Raw genomic sequence first — 18,054 nt, 5'->3', positions numbered from 1 at the left:
TATTCCCAAGTAGTAAGAATATAGTAGTAATCAAAGTGACTGACAGGTGTTGACATGACGGCTGTCATCACTAGAATTGGGAAATGGGCTGGGCTCCAAAATTTTGAATTTGGCTCCCACTTTCAGTATGCTCAGTACCTATTTTGTAATTAGTAGGTTTTGTCCTCATACCCCTAAATCTCTTATTTAATGTCCTTGCTGTAACCATATAACAATGTTTGATTTATGGGTTACCCTATGTATGGCAATCTTACCAGTGAGGTAAGAGCAGTTAGTTCCTAATCATTCAGTATATTCTATAAACAGTATTTCGTAGTGCGCTCTCTCTCTCTCTCGCTCTCTCTCTCTCTCTCTCGCGTGTGTGTGCATGTGTGTGTGTATCTGTGTATTCCATGAAATATGTTTGTGGTTAAATAAGATTGAGAAATGTGGTGTTTTGATCACTAAGTCATGTCCAACTCTTGCAGCTCTATGGACTGTAGACTGCCAGGCTCCTCTGTTCATGGAATTCTCCAGGCAAGAACACCAGAGTGGGTTGCCATTTCCTTCTTCAGGGGATCTTCCCAACCCACGTCTCCTGCATTGCAGGCAGATTCCTTACTGACTGAGCTATGAGGGAAGCTTCAGATTGGGAAATCTGAGTCTAAATGGATTTCCTTTCTGCAGGACTTCTCAGAACATTTAACGTGCCAGTGGGCAATGTGAGTCTCTAAGAAAGGTACATAATGTGCAGCATTTCACAATCTTATTTGACCACAAAACCCTTTCATGAAGAGCTTCTGGGAGTGGGGAAATGGGTTCAGTCCTCAGAATATACTTTGAGAAAAAACTTCTTTAATAGTCTGCCCTCAGTGACTTCTAAGTAAGTAATAGGAGCTTCCCAGGTGGAATATGAACCCCTTTGGAAGCCCGCTATGTCTTCTGATGGACCTAAGTGTAGTCTGGCGCTAGTGGTAAAGAACCCACCTGCCAATGCAGGAGACCCAAGAGATGTGGGTTTGATCCCTGGCCTGGGAAGATCCCCTGGAAAAGGAAATGGCAACCATTCTATTCTTGCCTGGGAAATTCCATGGACAGAGGGGCTTGGTGGGCTACAGTCTACGGACTTGCACAGTCAGACACAACTGAAAGACTGAGCACAAACAACCCATTCAATCAACAAATATTTATAGAGCATCCACTGTGTATCAGGAGGTGAGCATTTAAAAAAAAAGATTAAAATTACTTTAACTTCGCATGATGGAGACAGACGTTTACAGAAATAACATTAGATTGGGACCAGACCTTAAAAGATGAACCCAGGGGTCAGAGTAGGGAGAGGGAGACAATTTAAAGAGAACAAACAGTAAGTGCAGAGTCACTGATGTCTGCCAAGGCATTGTTCTGCTCCCTTGCACACTCCTCCCTGACGTGTCTGTACACACACCATATCATACCTTGATAATTTGTAAAGTGTTCCCCAAAGAAATGGGAACCCATGCTTGAAAGGAGTTGGAAAGCTTGCTATAGGATGAAAATCCACCATCACTGGACTGGAGCTTGCTTACTTAGGAGGTGGAGGTGTCCTTTATTATTATTATTATTATTAGGAACAATCCCAGAATGGCAAGGAATGCACAGCCGACAGAATGCACACCCCATAAAATGCTGGAAATTTGTGGTAAGAATCATAGAAAGGTAAAGTTGAGGAAAGAGAGCTAACATTTATTAATATGTATTTAAATTGTCTGAAAATTTACATATTTTATCTCACTTCATGATGAATTGTATGCACACATATTTATATCGTGTGTTTTGATTTCCAGACTGCTTTCATATCCATGATTTCATTTGATCTTCATGAGAATCCTGTGGGCATGGAAAGGGCAGATGTGATTAGCCCTTTTGTGCAGAGAAGCGTGAGCCTCAGAATAGTTACGTGATTAGCCCAAGGTCACAGAGTAAGTAGCAATATCCAGATTAGAAACTATGCCTTCTAAATCCCAGTCTGATGTTCCTGGTTTGTATTTGTCCTGTACTTCTTCAAGAGGCTGAGGGTACAGAGAAACGGAATTATGCCTAATGTTAGAAAAATCTTTCTAAAAACTCCAGCTGTTCAACAGTGAAATAGGCTTTTATGAAATTGAAATGGTTGTAGATTATATCCTTGCTATGGAAGGGAGATTAAATATCATGGCTTCTAAGGTCACCCTAAACTCTAAGATCCACTGATCATAAAATTCCTAGGCCCTACTTCTCTGAGGTTAGGTTTCTGATGAGTATTCCTATTCCTGGACAGCTCCTGTTTAATATATACTTGGTCCTCAAAAAACAGATATGCTTTAGACAGATACTTAGGAGTTAGAACTTTTCACATCACAGACAAACCCATTGCTTTGGTACAACCACATACAACCAATACAAATCACATACAAATTACATACAACCAATACCTCCAGGTTTCTCTCAGATCACAAAATGGTGGGGAACAGATAGAAGGCACACATTTATCCAAATCACCATGTACATTAAGATGCGTTTTCCCAGCAACTTAAAATCTTGTAGTGCACAGTATATAATAGAAATGATGGAAGGAGACTTAGCTCTGCATTTGAACACTCATAATTCTGATATAGTGAATCAATTTTTTTTTTTTTTAGAATCTATATAGTTCAAACACCAAAGGTATTTTAAGAGGTGGAAAGTATGGACTGATAATAATCCACACTTGTCTTGTCTGATGATGGACCAGGATTCTCTTTAGAGGCAAAGGAACCAGCCACTGTTCCACTTTCCTTGGAACATTTTTTGTCATATATTTACAGCTCCCCATGCTCAAGAGAATGGTGCATCTGTCAGATGGAGACGCCTGGTTGCATTCTTTCCCAGATATTAATATAGGTGGTACTTTAGTAACATAACCAGTGACATGCAGAACCTGATTTGGAGAGGAACAGATGCCAGCATCTTTCTTGGGCTAATTTTAGGATCCTGAAATAGTCCCTTTCTCACAGAAACCATCAGTGGAGCCCAAATTAAGACAGCTATGTCACATGGAAAAGAGAGAAAAAAATGTAGTCTTGTGTGAGGCAAAGACAACAAACCAAGGACTTCAGTTCTTCCCCCATATATGACTCCTTTCATAGAATACGGTGGTCACTTCAACTTCTTTTCATCAGAATGGATGTTGAGTACCAATTTAAGAATATTAGACAGGAAATAAGTGCACAAATCTCATTTCCAGTCACATACATTGAACAATCAAGGTTGCCTCATGCAATAGCTAAATTCATATTCAAAAGAGTATGTAGGACCTAGGTTTCAACACATCTTTTCTTAGCAGATAAGGAAGCTAATAAGTGACCATTCTACTTGGTAAGTCAGAAGCAGATTGCATTCTGAAGCTTCAGATTCCTGTTCCATTGCATTGTCTCTGAATGGACATTTCTTCCAAATGAGACATAACATATCAGGTAGGGATAATGAGAGGTGGAGGAAGGATCTCCCAACCAAAAATGATGTTTGAGGTTTAAGATGGTCAACTAAGGATTCAGAGCAAATGAAGAGTAATTTGGGGGAAAAAAAAAAAAAAGCACCTACCTGCTTTCCATCCAGAGTGTAGAGTTTCTTGACAACCCCGGTCTCCAGTTTGATGGCTTCAGTGATATCAGTGAGGACTTGCTCAAAAGAGTGGGCTGTCTTCTTGTTCAGAAGCACACGCACAGCCTTCCGAGGCTTCACCCCACTGCGGATGATGGTCACCAGCTTGGGGCGCACAAAGTCCTTGTTCTCTCTGGCCTGGGCACTGTTGCTGCTGGCCAGGGACTGAGGGGCTTTCATATTGGCAGATGTCTTCACATTGACAGACCAGTTAGGATTGACATTCTTGGTGTACTCCACCTTCTTAAAGAAGTTGTCAGAGGAGCAAACATAGCTTTCCCCTAAGGGAAGAAATACATGGTGATTAATAGCAGGTATATGGACTATTCTAACAAGACTAATACACACTAACCTTGGAGTAGGACTTTTGGAGAAATGATGATAATAACAAACTTCATGTGCCATTCCAAATTAGGCTCTCTAACAGTTTGGTTCATTCAAATTCAAGGGCAAGTAATCAGCAAAATAGTCTTCATTATAACGGCATACTTAGTAAAAAATCCTATAAAGCTAAGGGTCCCAAGGACAATGAATATATCTAAGTATAATCTACCAAGTGGGGTTCTCAATCTTGACATTGTTTTACTGGAATTGAAATGTCTATTAACTTCTAGCATATGTGTTAATGTCTAGGGGCCTTACTGAAGTGTTTTTTAACATGTCTCTATTTATTGTTTTAATTAATTTATCTTTTTTATATATAAATTTATATATTTTAATTGAAGGCTAATTACTTTATTGTATTGGTTTTGCCATACATTGACATGAATCCGCCACAGGTGTACATGTGTCCCCCATCCTGAACCCCCCTCCCACCTCCCTCCCTATCCCATCCCTCAGGGTCATCCCAGTGCACCATCCCCGAGCACCCTGTCTCATGCATCGAACCTGGACTGGCGATTCGTTTCACATATGATAGGATAATTGCTTTACAGAATTTTGTTTGCTTCTGCCAAACATCAACATGAATCAGCCATAGGTATACATGTGTCCCCTCCCTCCACAACCTCCCTCCCATCTCTCTCCCCATCCCACCCCTATAGATTGTTACAGAGCCCCTGTTTGAGTTCCCTGAGTCATATAGCAAATTCCCATTGGCTATCTATTTTACATAGGGTATTGTAAGTTTCCATTAACATGTCTCTATTTCTTAATGTTCCCATCCTATTTCTGGACTCACAGCCCCATGCCTTTGTTATATTATGAACTGGGGAGAACTTTCAAAATTAATACATTTTTATTCCAAGTTAAAGTGACCACAGTAACCTTTCATATTGGGCATACAGTGCAAACTGGCCAAGAAGGCAGACTGTACTTTGGACAGAGTATATGGTTAAGCAGCAGAATACTAAAATGTGAAATGTGTGTGTGTGTGTGTATGTATGTGTGGTGCATGTATGTGTATAATTGTCTTCTACTGATCATCCCCACAGGCAGGTAGAAAAACTATCTAAATAACCACCTGGACACACATACACACACACACACACACACACACACATTTCACACTATTTCTTGTGTTTCCAAGTCTAGTTCTTGCTGGATAAATGCTTTCCCATTTTCACTACCCACTCCCCATCTTTCCATCTTAACGAATGCTACACACTAGCTCTATGTGTTCAGGGTCGTCTTCGCCAGTGCTCACCCTTGGCTGCCACAAGTACTGAGGTGGAGATGTGAAAATACATTATACAGCCTGATTTATGGATCGGAGGGATCTAGTGCAGTTTTCACATTTACCATGGGCTAGAGGAAATGACTGGGTTTCCCCAGTGGCTCAGTGGTAAAAAATTGCCTGCAATGCAGGAGATGTGGGTTCGATCAATGGGTCAGGAAGATCTCCTGGAGAAGGATATGACAACCTACTCCAGTATTCTTGCCTGGAGAATCCCATGGACAGAGGAACCTGGCAGGCTACAGTCCATGGGGTTGCAAAGACTCAGACACGACTGAAGCGACTGAGCATGCATGCACAGGGGAAATGACTAATTCAGCGGAAGAAAGGCAGAGGCCAGAGGCAAGAGGAAGGGATTAGACACCTGGACCTAGAAGCTGGAGAAAAGAAGAAAAGAGGTAGGCTCAGCTTGGAGGGGGAGAGACTACTGGAAAAGGTTGAATTTGTCGGGTAAAACACATTAGTCTCAAGGTATACGAAAGTTCATCCAGAGGTCAAGCTGCAGAAAACCAGTGTGATTTAATCAGGATTAACTCATCAGTAAAAATGTTTAATAAATAAATAAATCAACCCAAGCCAGTGCAAAGAAAGCATTAAACACAATTATAATCTGATGGCTCTTCTTCCTTTGGTCTCAGCAGGAGAACTGAGCAGACATTCAGCTAGGCTGATAATTCACTCCTTGTGCAAATATTGATTGTTGTGCTGTAGCACCAAAGACTTTAAGTCATGTTAATTAATAAATTTCTCAGTTAGTGCTGAGAGAAGATTCAGTCAGATTCTCTAGGGCACCTTTGAGGACATTTAGATGTGAGTATGGAAGGGGAAGGTAAACTTCCAACCCTGTTCTGAGTCCCAGGAGCTGCTAGTGTTCTGTCTTGACAAAGAGACCAAGACCTGGGTTTGTAGGTGAGCACAGGCCCCCTCCTACACTCCGTGCCTGCATGCACAGCCAGGATGGGGAAGTCAAAGACCTCAGCCAAAAGAAACCCTAATTTCTCAGCTCCCACTGGCCATTTCAATCCAACCGAAGTGATTAGAGGGTGTGGCCTTTAGTTTTTGACTTAAAGGATGAAGGGACCCTTTCAATTCCTCCATATATTTACAGCCAATATTCCTCACATGCTAGAAATGATCTCTTGCCTTACCACTCTACCAGATGCACAGGCACCTTCCAAGAGGTCACTGCCTTTGAGTCAGATGTTTTCCATAATTTGTCATGTACTTTAAAACTCTGTCAGACAACTGGTGGTGTGCAAATGTATGAGGCTATATATTTATGATTTCACTCATCTACAGTCTCCTCTGGAGAGTCAGCTGTGTAGCCCTATTAGGACTCTAGACTTTTTTTTGCTTCCATCTCTTAAACCTCTTAAGCCTCTGAACTATGAGTATGATTAACCGCCCCAGATGAAAATGAACATGATGGCAGACAGCTATAGTATCATATGGCACCCAAGAACTTTTCCGAGGGCCCAGCTTTCAGCCAAATCTATGTTGAACACTTTCCAACAGTACATTTTAGTCTCTCCACTCTATTTCCTTTTGGCCCCAGTATGAAGTAATGGAAAAAGAGCAGCTGATGTGATGTCAGTCAGAATGGGGTTTCCCAATATTTTCTTGTTGTGCACCCTTGGGCAAATTACCTAACTCCCCTTCGCTTCAGTTATTTGTCTGCAAAGTGGGGATGATGATAACAATATCTTCTTCTGAAGGTTGTTCTGGGGCTCAAGGTGAGCCCACAGCCTGGTACATAGTAAGCACTTGATAAATGCCAGCCATCACTATTATTAAGGCCCTAATCTGAAGGAATAAAGAGAGAACTAGAAGAGCAAAGAGGGAAAGGAGGAAGAAAGAGTTTAGAGAAAGGAGATGAAAAGAGGAGGAGTAGAAGCTGAAGGAAAGAAAAGAAGCAGCAGCAAGGGCAGCCATCTTGGAACTATGCCATAATCCATATAGAATATGAGCACTGCATGGGACTCATGCTTCAAAGATAATATTTCCTGAGGCTTGAGAGGAGGCCTCCGATTGCTTCAATGCCAAATGTGCTAACTTAATGGCTAACACCAAGCAAAGCCACTTGCTGCCACTGCTGGTGCACACTGAGGGCAGAATATTTTTAAAGATTATCTTTTTCTAGAGCAGTTTTAGGTTCACAGTAAAATTCAGGGGAAGGTACAGATTTTCCATAGGACCGCTGACCCCATAATGCATACCCTCACCCATTATCTGCATCCCCCAACAGAGGGCAGGATGTTTGTGATGGTGGAGGGGAAGTCAGACAGACCTAGATTCAAATCCCACCCAACCCAACAAGTTGGGTTGACCTCAGGCAAATCATTTAATATCTGAGTCCCAGCTTTTCTGTCTATAATGGAAAGTATTGTGCTAGGTGACATTTCAGTTCCTTCCAGCCCTAAAGGTCTATAAGAAGGAATTTTCTTCTCTTCTCCATCCCAAACAGGCTTTGAGAGACAGAGTTGTTATGGTAATGGCCTGTTAAAGAAATAGGTGCCCCCCACTAAGGACTCTCCTCTTCCAGAAAGATAACAAATGAGCTGCTTCTCTTGATCAAGGTTTCCTTGTTCTGATTTTGTGAGCATCTGCAACGTGTGCTGCCAGAGCTCGAAGATTCTTGCAGGTCCAGCTGCCAGGCACTTGGAGCCGGGGTGGGGGTAGGGGGTGGGGGGTGTTGCACCTTTACACAGCTGGGTTCTACTCCTGTCACAGCTTCCAGGAGCCATTTCCCACCCGCTGGAAGTCAAAAAGGAAAGCTGGCTTCAGAGCCAAGCAAGGTGACAATTTGCTGGAATCGACAATCTGCTTCAGGGCGAGGGGGTAAGGAAATGAAGTCATGGAAGCAAAGCTGAAAGGGCAGGAAGGGAACAAGCTGTGGCCCCAAGATGATCTAATGTCTACCTCTCTTCAATTTCAGGAGGACTCCATTTCCAAAAACATTAAATATGTTTATAGTTTCTCAGTGCAAAAAGCACATCTGTCTGGGCTTTCTCCTCTTTTTCCGGGCTTCCTCCCTCCAGAAGGAAAATATTAAATGGCACTTTATCATATTATCAGATCTATTAGTGATGTATCACTCTCCCAGGTATCTTAAAATCCTCCTCTTCGGCAAGGTGCTTGCTTTAGTAGTTAGAAGATAAATTAGTGAGAAAGTGGTTTCATCTCATTGGAACAAATGAGCTATGGCAAAGAAAGTGGATCATAGCCAGTGTCACCATATAGATCTTTCAACAAGACTGTACCAATTTAAATATTTTGTCCCAAGATCTGCATAATAATGCTCAAGATGATACCATGAAGATTGATCTGGGTACTTACATACAAGGAAGTGGAGAAGGAATTAGACAGTACATGAGGGAAGAACAATTCTCTAATGAAAGACTAAACAAACAAAAAAAAGCCACTCTTGGATTTCATTCATTGATCTACTGGTAATACAGCTCATACATATATGGCCACATTCTGTATGGCTTCCCGAAGACCTTTCATGTAACCAAGGAACTGTGGGAAAACTGACATCAATAACATGACTTTGGTCCAAAATGGTCCCCTTACTACTTTCAGTATCTAGCAGCAGACAGTTAGACCAGAGAGGCATTAGACAAAGGAGTGCCACAAGGCCATAGTGATTATTAACCAATTGGTTTCCATTTCATTTTATTTAGGCTAAATATTTCATAATGTGGCCATTTGGAAACATAGTATGTTTTAAGCTCCATTATTTCTTTAAGATAAACTAGTCAAAAAACAAAAAGATTTCTGTATTCCCAGGAATACCCACTATTGTAGGTAGCTACAGGGGACCATCAAGATCATTTACTCTAGTACTTTCCCAAGTTTAACTGCTTGTAAGGTTCACTTGGGGAAATTTGTAAAAACACATCCTGGAGATTCTGAGTCAATTCCTGGGTGTGGCCCAGGAACTGATATTTTTCTAAAGCCCTAAAAGATTCAGAAAAGCAGGCAGGTTTGGGAGCCACTAGCTATTCCAACCTCTCACTAGCATTACTATTATTATATCATGAACAATAATAGTCCCTTGGAGCTGCAGCTTTACCTTGTCAATGTGTTTCCATATCTATTATCTAATTTTATCCTCACAATCACTCTAATAGATACCGAAGGCAGGTGTTACTAGTCTCATTTTACAGATAAGAATATTACAATAGATATACAAAGTGTGATCTATACATATGATACAATATTATTCCTTTAAAAAAAGGAATGGAGACTTCCCTAACAGTCTAATGGTTAAGATTCTGTGCTTTCAAGGCAGAGGGCTTGGGTTCAATCCCTGGTCAAGGAATTAGATCCCACATGTCACCCAGTGCATTCAAAAAAGTAAAAAAAAATTTAAAAAGGAGTGAAGTATTGATACATAGTATAAGTTAGTTAAGAGTTAGTCGCTCAGTCCTGTCCAGCTCTTTGCAACCCCATGGAGTATAGCCCACCAGGCTTCTCTGTCCATACAAACCTTGAAAACATTTTCTAAGTGAAAGAAGCCAGTCACAAAAACCAAATAGTATATGATTTCAATTTCTATAAAATATCCAGACTCAGCAGATCTGTAGAGACATAGGCAGATAAGTAGTCATCTAGGGCTGAAGAGAAAACGGCAAGTGGGCAGTGACTGCTAATTGGTACAGTGTCTCTTTTGGAGATGATGAAAATGGGATAAAATTAGATTATGATGATGGTTTCATCACTTGGTAAATTTTCTAAAAATCATTTAATTCAGTTGGTGAATTTTACAGTGTGCAAACTAAACCCTAATAAATTGGGTTTTTTTTTTAAGTTGTTTTAAAAAGAGAGAACATTAGTCACAGTGATGATAAGAAGAAATCTATAGTCATGTAGCTTAACCAGCTATAAACTAGGATGACTCAAATATTGTGTTGGCCAAAAAGATCATTTGGGTTTTTCAGTACCATCTTATGAAAAACTAAAACTTTTATGCCAACTCAATAGTAACATCTACCATTATTGGAATTTTCAGGTGGCGCTAGTGGTAAAGAACCCGCCTCTGCCAAGGCAGGAGAGACGGTTTCGATCCCTGGGTCAGGAAGATCCGCTGGAGAAGGAAATGGCAAACCACTCCAGTATTCTTGCCTGGAGAATCCCATGGACAGAGAAGCCTGGCAGGCTACAGTCCATGTGGTCACAAAGAGTCGGACATGACTGAGTGACTAAACTACAACCCTTTATTGAGTACTTGCTAATGTGCTAGGCAGAATACTAAACAATTTATATTCATTGTCTCATTTAACCCTCAAAGCAATTATGCCCATTTTACAGATGAACAACTGAGGCTCGGGGGGCCTAAATGGTTTTGCCAAGTTCACACAAGCTAGCAGGTGGCAGAGCTTGGATTTGAACCAAATCTGATTCAAAAAATTTATTTTCCTGTTATAACCTTTTGCTGCTAAGACAAGAACCCAAAGAATCTGACTCTTCCCCCAGGGATCTTTCCAAACTTTTCAATTTGAAGTCTTTTGTAAAGCAATGTGTAAATTATTTGTTTTAATCATTCATTCAACCTCTTCCAAAGGTGAACAAAGTAAAAGACTTTTATCCTCCATTCCTACATGAGTAGTTGCAAAAGGACAAAGAAAAAAAAAATAGGAGCAAAACAACTGCCACTTTTTTTTGGTTGTACCATGCAGCATGTGGGATCTTAGTTCCCCCACCAGGGATTGAACCCCTGGTCCCTGCAATGGAAGCACAAAGTACCAACCACTGGACTGCCGGGGAAATCCTGAAGACCCCTTTTCTTTATCCTCTTCATATCTGTGCCTTTTCCCATTTGGTGCAACGGTGATGGAAAATTGGTCACACTTCTCAGTGCTATCCCAGGAATACCCTAGAATTTCCTTGACTGAATCGCAGTACTCAGTCAGGACTGAGAGGCCATTGAGGGCCACAGCAGATTGTGACTGTAAGTGACATGTGAATAAATGCAAATGAGCCTTAGTCACACTCTGCATAAATTCACACTCTGCACACTCACCAGAAATTCACCAGGAAGTACTACTACTGCACCCAAGAGTGGTAAATAAGAGGAGTCCAATCTAGTAGAATTCAAAAGGATCAAGAGAAAAGAAAGCTGCAGTCTTCAAAATTGTATTTATTACATATATTCAGCTAAGATTTTCACAACACACACCACAATACACATATACATATGCACACATGCATACACACACACACACACACACACACACACAAATCCAGGAAGGAAAATCAATACCAAGGGCCACTCTTTGAGCAAGACATGTTAAAAAATGTATTTGGGGAAGAGAGAAATCTGTGCATGAGATCTCTCACATCAGACAGAAGAACACTGTAATCCTCGCTCCAAATACAATGGCACTTGATTCAGAATTCTGCCTGAGCATCTATGGTGGTCTTTAAAAGATAGCAGCTAGCAGAAATGTGGACATACTGGCGAGTCAGGTGCTTTGTTTATGAAAATTATTACGGAGAAAACACTCACCCCCCCCCCCCAGTTTGACTGAGATGTGGATTTTACAGTGACAAAAGACACAAGCCCTATCGATTACTCTGTTGGACAGCTCCCTGGATCCAGCTTCTAGTCCTTCAAGTTTGCCCAGACTCTCCTTTCTTTTACGATATTTGCTAGGATGGCCAATCCTTCAATGTTCAGAAGCCTGGGATTAACCTCTTCCTGGCCCTCCAGCACCTGATCAAATAATCAAGCCGCATCAGCATTGTTTCTCAAGGTCCACTTGGAGAAAAACCTCAGACTTGAACCCTGCCTGAGACCCAGATCTGGCAGCCATATGGACACTGGCTCTTATAAGTAACTAGCCCCAAATCACTTGACCTGACTTGAGAAACAGCAGCTCCTTGCGAGAATGTGCTCTTGTACGGGGGAAGCCCTCATGCTCCTTTGTTTAGGAATACAAGAAACCTAGAAGCAGTGAATCAGAGGTGGGGCACTGCCTATCAAGTCCTTTAATGTGCTGTTTCTCCTTCCTTGCCAGCTGTTTCAGAATTTGGTTTCCCTAGAGATCTGCCTGTTCTAAACTCATCTGCTCAGGGGAATGGAAAGAATGAGGAGGGAGGGTTGGAGAATGGGAAGAAGTTTGGGGGTGGGGGAAAACGTTTTCATTATCACAAGGACTCTTGAAGGACTCCTGAAGCTGTCCTTTAAAGTACTGTCACGTTAAACCAATCGCACATATAACACCCATGAAAAAGTGGGGTGGGGAGGCATCCTCAATATACTTGATCTGATAAAGTGAAATATTAAGAACATGTCCCCAGATCTATTTATCTATATGATCATGAAAAAGACTTCATGGCTGAGCAAGTTTGGGCAAGAGCTGGAGTTTTCCCTATTTTTGAGTTGGGTGCACAGATTGTCAGGATTTTCAGCAATCTTGTCATAAAATTCAATTGCAGAACCAAGATCTAGAAATCTGTTTAAATACAGATTTAGGTATAGTGAGTCAGTTCCTATTCTAATAGGAATAATGTTTATTAAAATACCAGACATACCTACAGCTTTCTTTGGTATTTCTCTTAATGACCTCAGCCTAAGGGACACACCCTGAAATGGGCTTTTTAGAAGCAACAGCTGAGCAGTGACCACTTACCTAAAAGTATAATCCTTTGTGAATACATTCGGGAAGTCCAGCTTTTAGGGTGCACGTTTCCATGAGTTGCCATTCACAAAGAGTCTCTCAGCCGTTCAAAGGATATAAGTATACAGTGTTTTCTTTCTCTTAACCCAACCAAACCTCCTTCCTCATTTTATACCCCTAAGGATTTTATGGTCTGCCTCAATAGTGCTCTTTAGAGTTGACGATGAACACATTCTAGAGTAAATGATACAATTCAGATTTTTCTTTGTATACCCTGGGAGATCAACACAATGCATCCTCATAGTCAGCCACACTTCAACCCCAGCCGAGACTGAAGCCCACGGAGGGTAATGGCTAATGATTCTGACTATGCCTACAGAATCAGAAGTCTCAGCAGCACCCTCATGTTTTAACAAGCATATTCCCAATTTCTTTTAATCAAAGCCAAGAAATGTAACCATAACTAACAATAACCCCTCCCACTAAGGGCCACCACCCACTCCTCGAATTACCTTCCTCCAGTTCATCCATGCTTCCAATTTTCCGGGACCCATCAATGGTGTAAATGTAGCGCACTCCCTGAGGCAGGTTGATGTTGTCAGACAGAGATCGTGTCAGGTCAGCCAGCAAGGCGTCGAAGCTGCGAAAACGGTCAGAGGACACAGCGTACACAATCCCCTTGAAGTAGCGGTCCCCATTGCGGTAGAAACGTACCTTCTTGGCTTTCTTCTCGTTGCTTAGTGCCTGCAAGGTTCGGGTTCGGTAGAAGCTACAATGGGCGCTGTGAGTGGGGCTAGGTAGCCCGTTCATCCGCGAGCCTCTCATGTTCCTGGATGTCTTATCTCTTTCGTCAAAATGTCCAAAATCAAGTTCCATATTTTGGTGGAACCTCAGAGACCTGAGTGTTGGAGAAAAGCGGGGAGGCGGAGGGGGATGAAAGGAAGCAAAGAAAAGGGGCGAGGAGGGGGAAAAAAGAAAGGAATTCAAATATTAGCCAGATCCAGATCTGCAATCTGCTGCTTGTGAAAAGAACTGGTTGAAAAAAGCCCGTGACCCATCTGCTGCTTGCCCCTGACCTGCAAGAATATTGATCTTAATAGAGAAAAGGGAGGGGCTGGAGGGGTGCTGGTGGTTGTGGGGGTGGGGGTGAGAGATGCGGAGGGAGGCACTTTGGGCACTGTTCCAAAGAAAGGAGAGGGAGGGATTTTGAAATCGCTTAAAATCCTGGGACTTACTGACAGTGGCTCCTATCAAATTGTAACTTCAGGGTAAATACATTAAAACTGGCATCTGTTTCCTCACACATGCCCACATGACTAACGGTTGTAAATGAATCCATAGCCTGACAAAATTCCCCTTGAAGGGAACAGAAGGACCTAGCCAAGGTTAGCATCTCTAGCTCAGGAAGTGATCTTTGCATTTCAGTGAAATAATTATAAGGGTAGTGTTTTAATTTTATTCCAAGCCCCCTTTCCTACTTTAATGTGTGCATCCCCTCCCCCCTAGAATAAAGTAGGATTCTCCTTTAAAGCCACAGCCTCTAGGGAACAGCCAGTCTTTGTGCTATTCATCAACCCCCTTCCCCACCAAGCTGGTGCAGCTATCCGACATTCACAAGAAATAAGCTGGAAAAAAAAAGGATTACAAAAATCAGTTATTTAACAAGTTATTTGTTCTGCTTTAGCCCTGGTACCATTTGGCCACAAAATCCTTCCTCCCACCCCCCAGCCCCTCGCTTTCTCTAGGTGCTCTACCCCCCATCAACGATGCAGCCCCACCTCTTAATGGAGTATTTTAATTGTGTAAAGATTCCCAAATGAGTCCCTGAACAGCATATGGGACCTTTAGAAGCAAGCACACCTTCCATTGTTCTGGATTTCTACACTGAATGAAGGGGCATTTCACCCTCACAGCAGGCAGCACACCCCAAATTTGTCTATTGCCTAGGTGTGTTAGCTGAGGCAAAAGATGGTCATCTGTCAGATTTACTTTCCCCCTTTCTGCTGAAAGAATGAAAGAAAGAAAGGAAATTACAATATGAAACCAAATACAAAAGAAGCCCCAAATGCTAGCAAAGGTAGTGACAGCCTAGGAGACAAACTATTAACATGCATTGCACAGATGGGGATAAAAGGACTCACAAAGCACGCAGGGCTCAGCTGCTACACACTGCCACATTGAGATATTTGCAGGGGACCAGGAAGACAGGCAATAAAGGAGGACTGGTGCCTAGCAGGTTTGCCAGGCTCGGTCCTTCTTTTCTTCCAGTGTCACCATGACCTGTGCTGAGCTCAGCATTGTCTCTGTCAGACAACCTGCAGTGTAAGAGACCCCACCTCCTCAAAACAAGTAGCAAGCATTTCCCCAGGCATGCTAGCAACACTAGGCTTTGCTTTAAATCTGGGGTGGTATTATTCTAAAATCAATATCACAGTGAAAACAAAAGAACATCAAACTCACTTTTCCAATGGAAAATCCCAGGTAGAGGCTTAAGGAAAAAAATCCAATAGAATAAGGCAAAAAAGAGGGGAGAAGAGAAAGAAAGAGAGAGAGGATACACTGAGAGAGAGGGAGAGAGCGTGCACTTTGCCTTGTGCTTTTTCCGTTTGACATCTCTTACATTCTCCCTGAAAATCACTCCAAAGCCCCACTCACCGGTTTTCTGCTGGTTGGGTGGAGATGCTGAGAGAAAGAAAACCAATCTCTCTATGCCTTTGTTGTCTGAGCTCCAAGCAAGAAATTCCTGCCAGGGTGGATAGATGCCTTCTAGGTCCTAGTGCCTTGTCCAGCTTCTCCCCTTTACTCAGGCTTAGTGAATCCCCCCAACCTCCTTTGATTAATTACATGCTTTTTTTTTCAATTCACAGGCTGCATTAACAGCTAGAAAGGTTTCATTTATAACCAACAGGAAATTGCAGGGTAGCAAAAAGATTGCACAGGCAAGTTCAGAATGCCCTAATGAGCAATGTGCTAGTCTTTTCTTTTAGGCAATTGGCAATTTTACTTGGCCAAAACCTTGGCCTAATCTGCCTGGGGGCCAGACTCAGGCAGTCGAACCAACCTTCTTAGAAATTGTAGCTCTCTTCATTTAACCTTCTTGACAGAAAAACAATCAAATATGTGAATTCTTTATGGCATTTTAGTTCATGCATCCAACAGCTAGTTGTTTTGAAATGAGGTTAGTGGAGTAGACTAAGAAGCAGTAGAAAAGGGACAAGACAAGGGAAAATCATTCCAGAATTTCATGGAGGATGGAGTTGAAGATGGATCTCAAAGACCTTTTAGCTTGGTGGAATAGTTTTGTTCATGGGATCTACAGAGAGTTTCAGAGTTCCAATCTATCCCAGAGACCTTTCTGTGTGAAGTGAGCCCAGTCTGATGGCTACAAGATAAGTATTAATAGGTCTTTCTTCAAACTGCTTATTTGTTACTAATTGGCTTCTTTATATCAAATATGTTATACAAAGCCAGGAAACATCCATATTGAATTCAAGAAATCAGGCTGAACTATAAGACAAGAAGAGAAAAGTGAGAAACTCCAGTGGGGGTAGGTTACCATCTTCAACTGAGGCTACATGCATTAATATGCAGCGGCCTTGAATTATCATTGTTCCATTTCTGCTAGGCTTCCAGGAGGCTCAGAAATAATCATGTGCTCAGGATTGATCTTCTGTCTGATTCTTAATGTAATTAACCCTCCTTTCTAGATATAATGTTAGATGACTTATAATTAAGCTCTTGCTATGCACGTGTTTTACTGTAAACTGCCTTAAAGTGGGATAAAAAATATGATTTTTCTTCTCTGGAAGATGCTAGCTCAGCAAAGCCTAAGCAATCTATCTTAGTTGGGTGGTCAGCATCAAGTGTGCCACCTGCCCAGTCAAGTCCTCCTAACACTTTGCTGCGGCTCTCCTGGTTTCTAAATAAGTACTTCAGGGGACAGCATCCCTGTTTTCTTCCATTTGTTTCTGCCTTACATTGTGGCCACCTCTTGGGAACACAGGGTTATTCAGGTCAAGGGCAGAAAAATATCAAGTAATAGAAGCAGGAAAATATGGAAATTCTAACCAATGGCTGTAACTTCCTTGTCCAGCAAGGCCAATGTCTTAAAAATTGTTTTATTTCACATAGTAAGCATTCTGTAAATACACAACAATTGATTTTGCATCAGAATTCAAAATCATTTTATTTCTGGTGAAGATATAAAAATGGATGGGACACTAAAACAAACACAAAGGATTTGGAATAGATCTTAGAGAAAATGTCCTCATGGTCTAAGCTTTTAAACACTAGTGTGGATGCAAAATGTCTTTAGAAGACAGTCTAGGATAGATGACTGTTTGCTTTATATATACCAGAGAGCAAAGGGTGAATGAGATCAATGTTTCCCAGTGTGAGGTATGTGGATGTAAATAGGTGTTCTTTAAGAACAGAAAAAAAGTTCCTTGGTCATATATGTTTGAAAAGTGGTGGGCTAAATGAAATTTGTTTTCTTTATCGTAAACATCTCAGGGCCTTTAATATACTTAAAATATGGTACAAGTCTCCAAGAAGGGAGTTTCCCCAGTGGCTCAGCAGCAAAGACTCTGCCAGTGCAGGAAACGCAAGTTCGATCCCTGGGTTGGGAAGATTCCCTGGAGGAGGGCATGGCAATCCACTCCAGTATTCTTGCCTGGAGAATCCCATGGAAAGAGGAGCCCAGTGGGCTACAGTCCATAGGGTCTCAAAGAGTTGGATACGACTGAGTGACTTAGCACATACACAGGCTCCAAGAAGTCAGTTTAGTATTAAGGGCTTCCTGCCCACCCCCCTCCTTTTTTTAAAAAAAAAACTCAGGATCTTTTTTTTTCTCCCAAAGCATTCAATAGACTTATGTTCTATGGGAAAACATGGGGAACACATGTATACCTGTGGCGGATTCATTTTGATATTTGGCAAAACTAATACAATTATGTAAAGTTTAAAAATAAAAAAAAAAAAAACAGGACTAGATTATTTCACCAATATAATTCTTCTCAAAGAATTCTCAGCTACCAATCAAAACTTTTTGTCTCACTTCCTCGGAGAAGGAACACGGCAGAAAAGAATGTCTCAGATACGAGTCCAGGGGGAAAG

At 41.6% G+C, this 18,054-nt stretch overlaps 1 protein-coding gene across 3 annotated transcripts in view; it reads right to left on the bottom strand.

Moving 5' to 3' along the window:
- DCX (doublecortin) overlaps positions 1–15,660 on the bottom strand; it is a 124,627-nt gene extending 108,967 nt beyond the window's left edge. Inside the window, exons 1-3 of one of the 3 annotated variants that reach the window (XM_025276158.2) lie at positions 15,595–15,660; positions 13,452–13,837; positions 3,580–3,920 (exon numbers count right to left, since the gene is read on the bottom strand). In XM_025276158.2, coding sequence (XP_025131943.1) covers positions 3,580–3,920; positions 13,452–13,815 — 705 coding nt within the window. In that variant the 5' untranslated portion in view covers positions 13,816–13,837; positions 15,595–15,660. The remainder of the gene's footprint in view (positions 1–3,579; positions 3,921–13,451; positions 13,838–15,594) is intronic. The other 2 variants (XM_025276159.2, XM_025276157.2) reach the window with 2 other exon arrangements.
- Positions 15,661–18,054: the final 2,394 nt, after the last annotated feature.

This window comes from Bubalus bubalis, chromosome X (genome assembly GCF_019923935.1).
Source record: "Bubalus bubalis isolate 160015118507 breed Murrah chromosome X, NDDB_SH_1, whole genome shotgun sequence".
NCBI lineage: Eukaryota > Metazoa > Chordata > Mammalia > Artiodactyla > Bovidae > Bubalus > Bubalus bubalis.
Note: the sequence above shows the minus strand (reverse complement) of the source record. Positions and strands in the feature narration are given on the sequence as shown.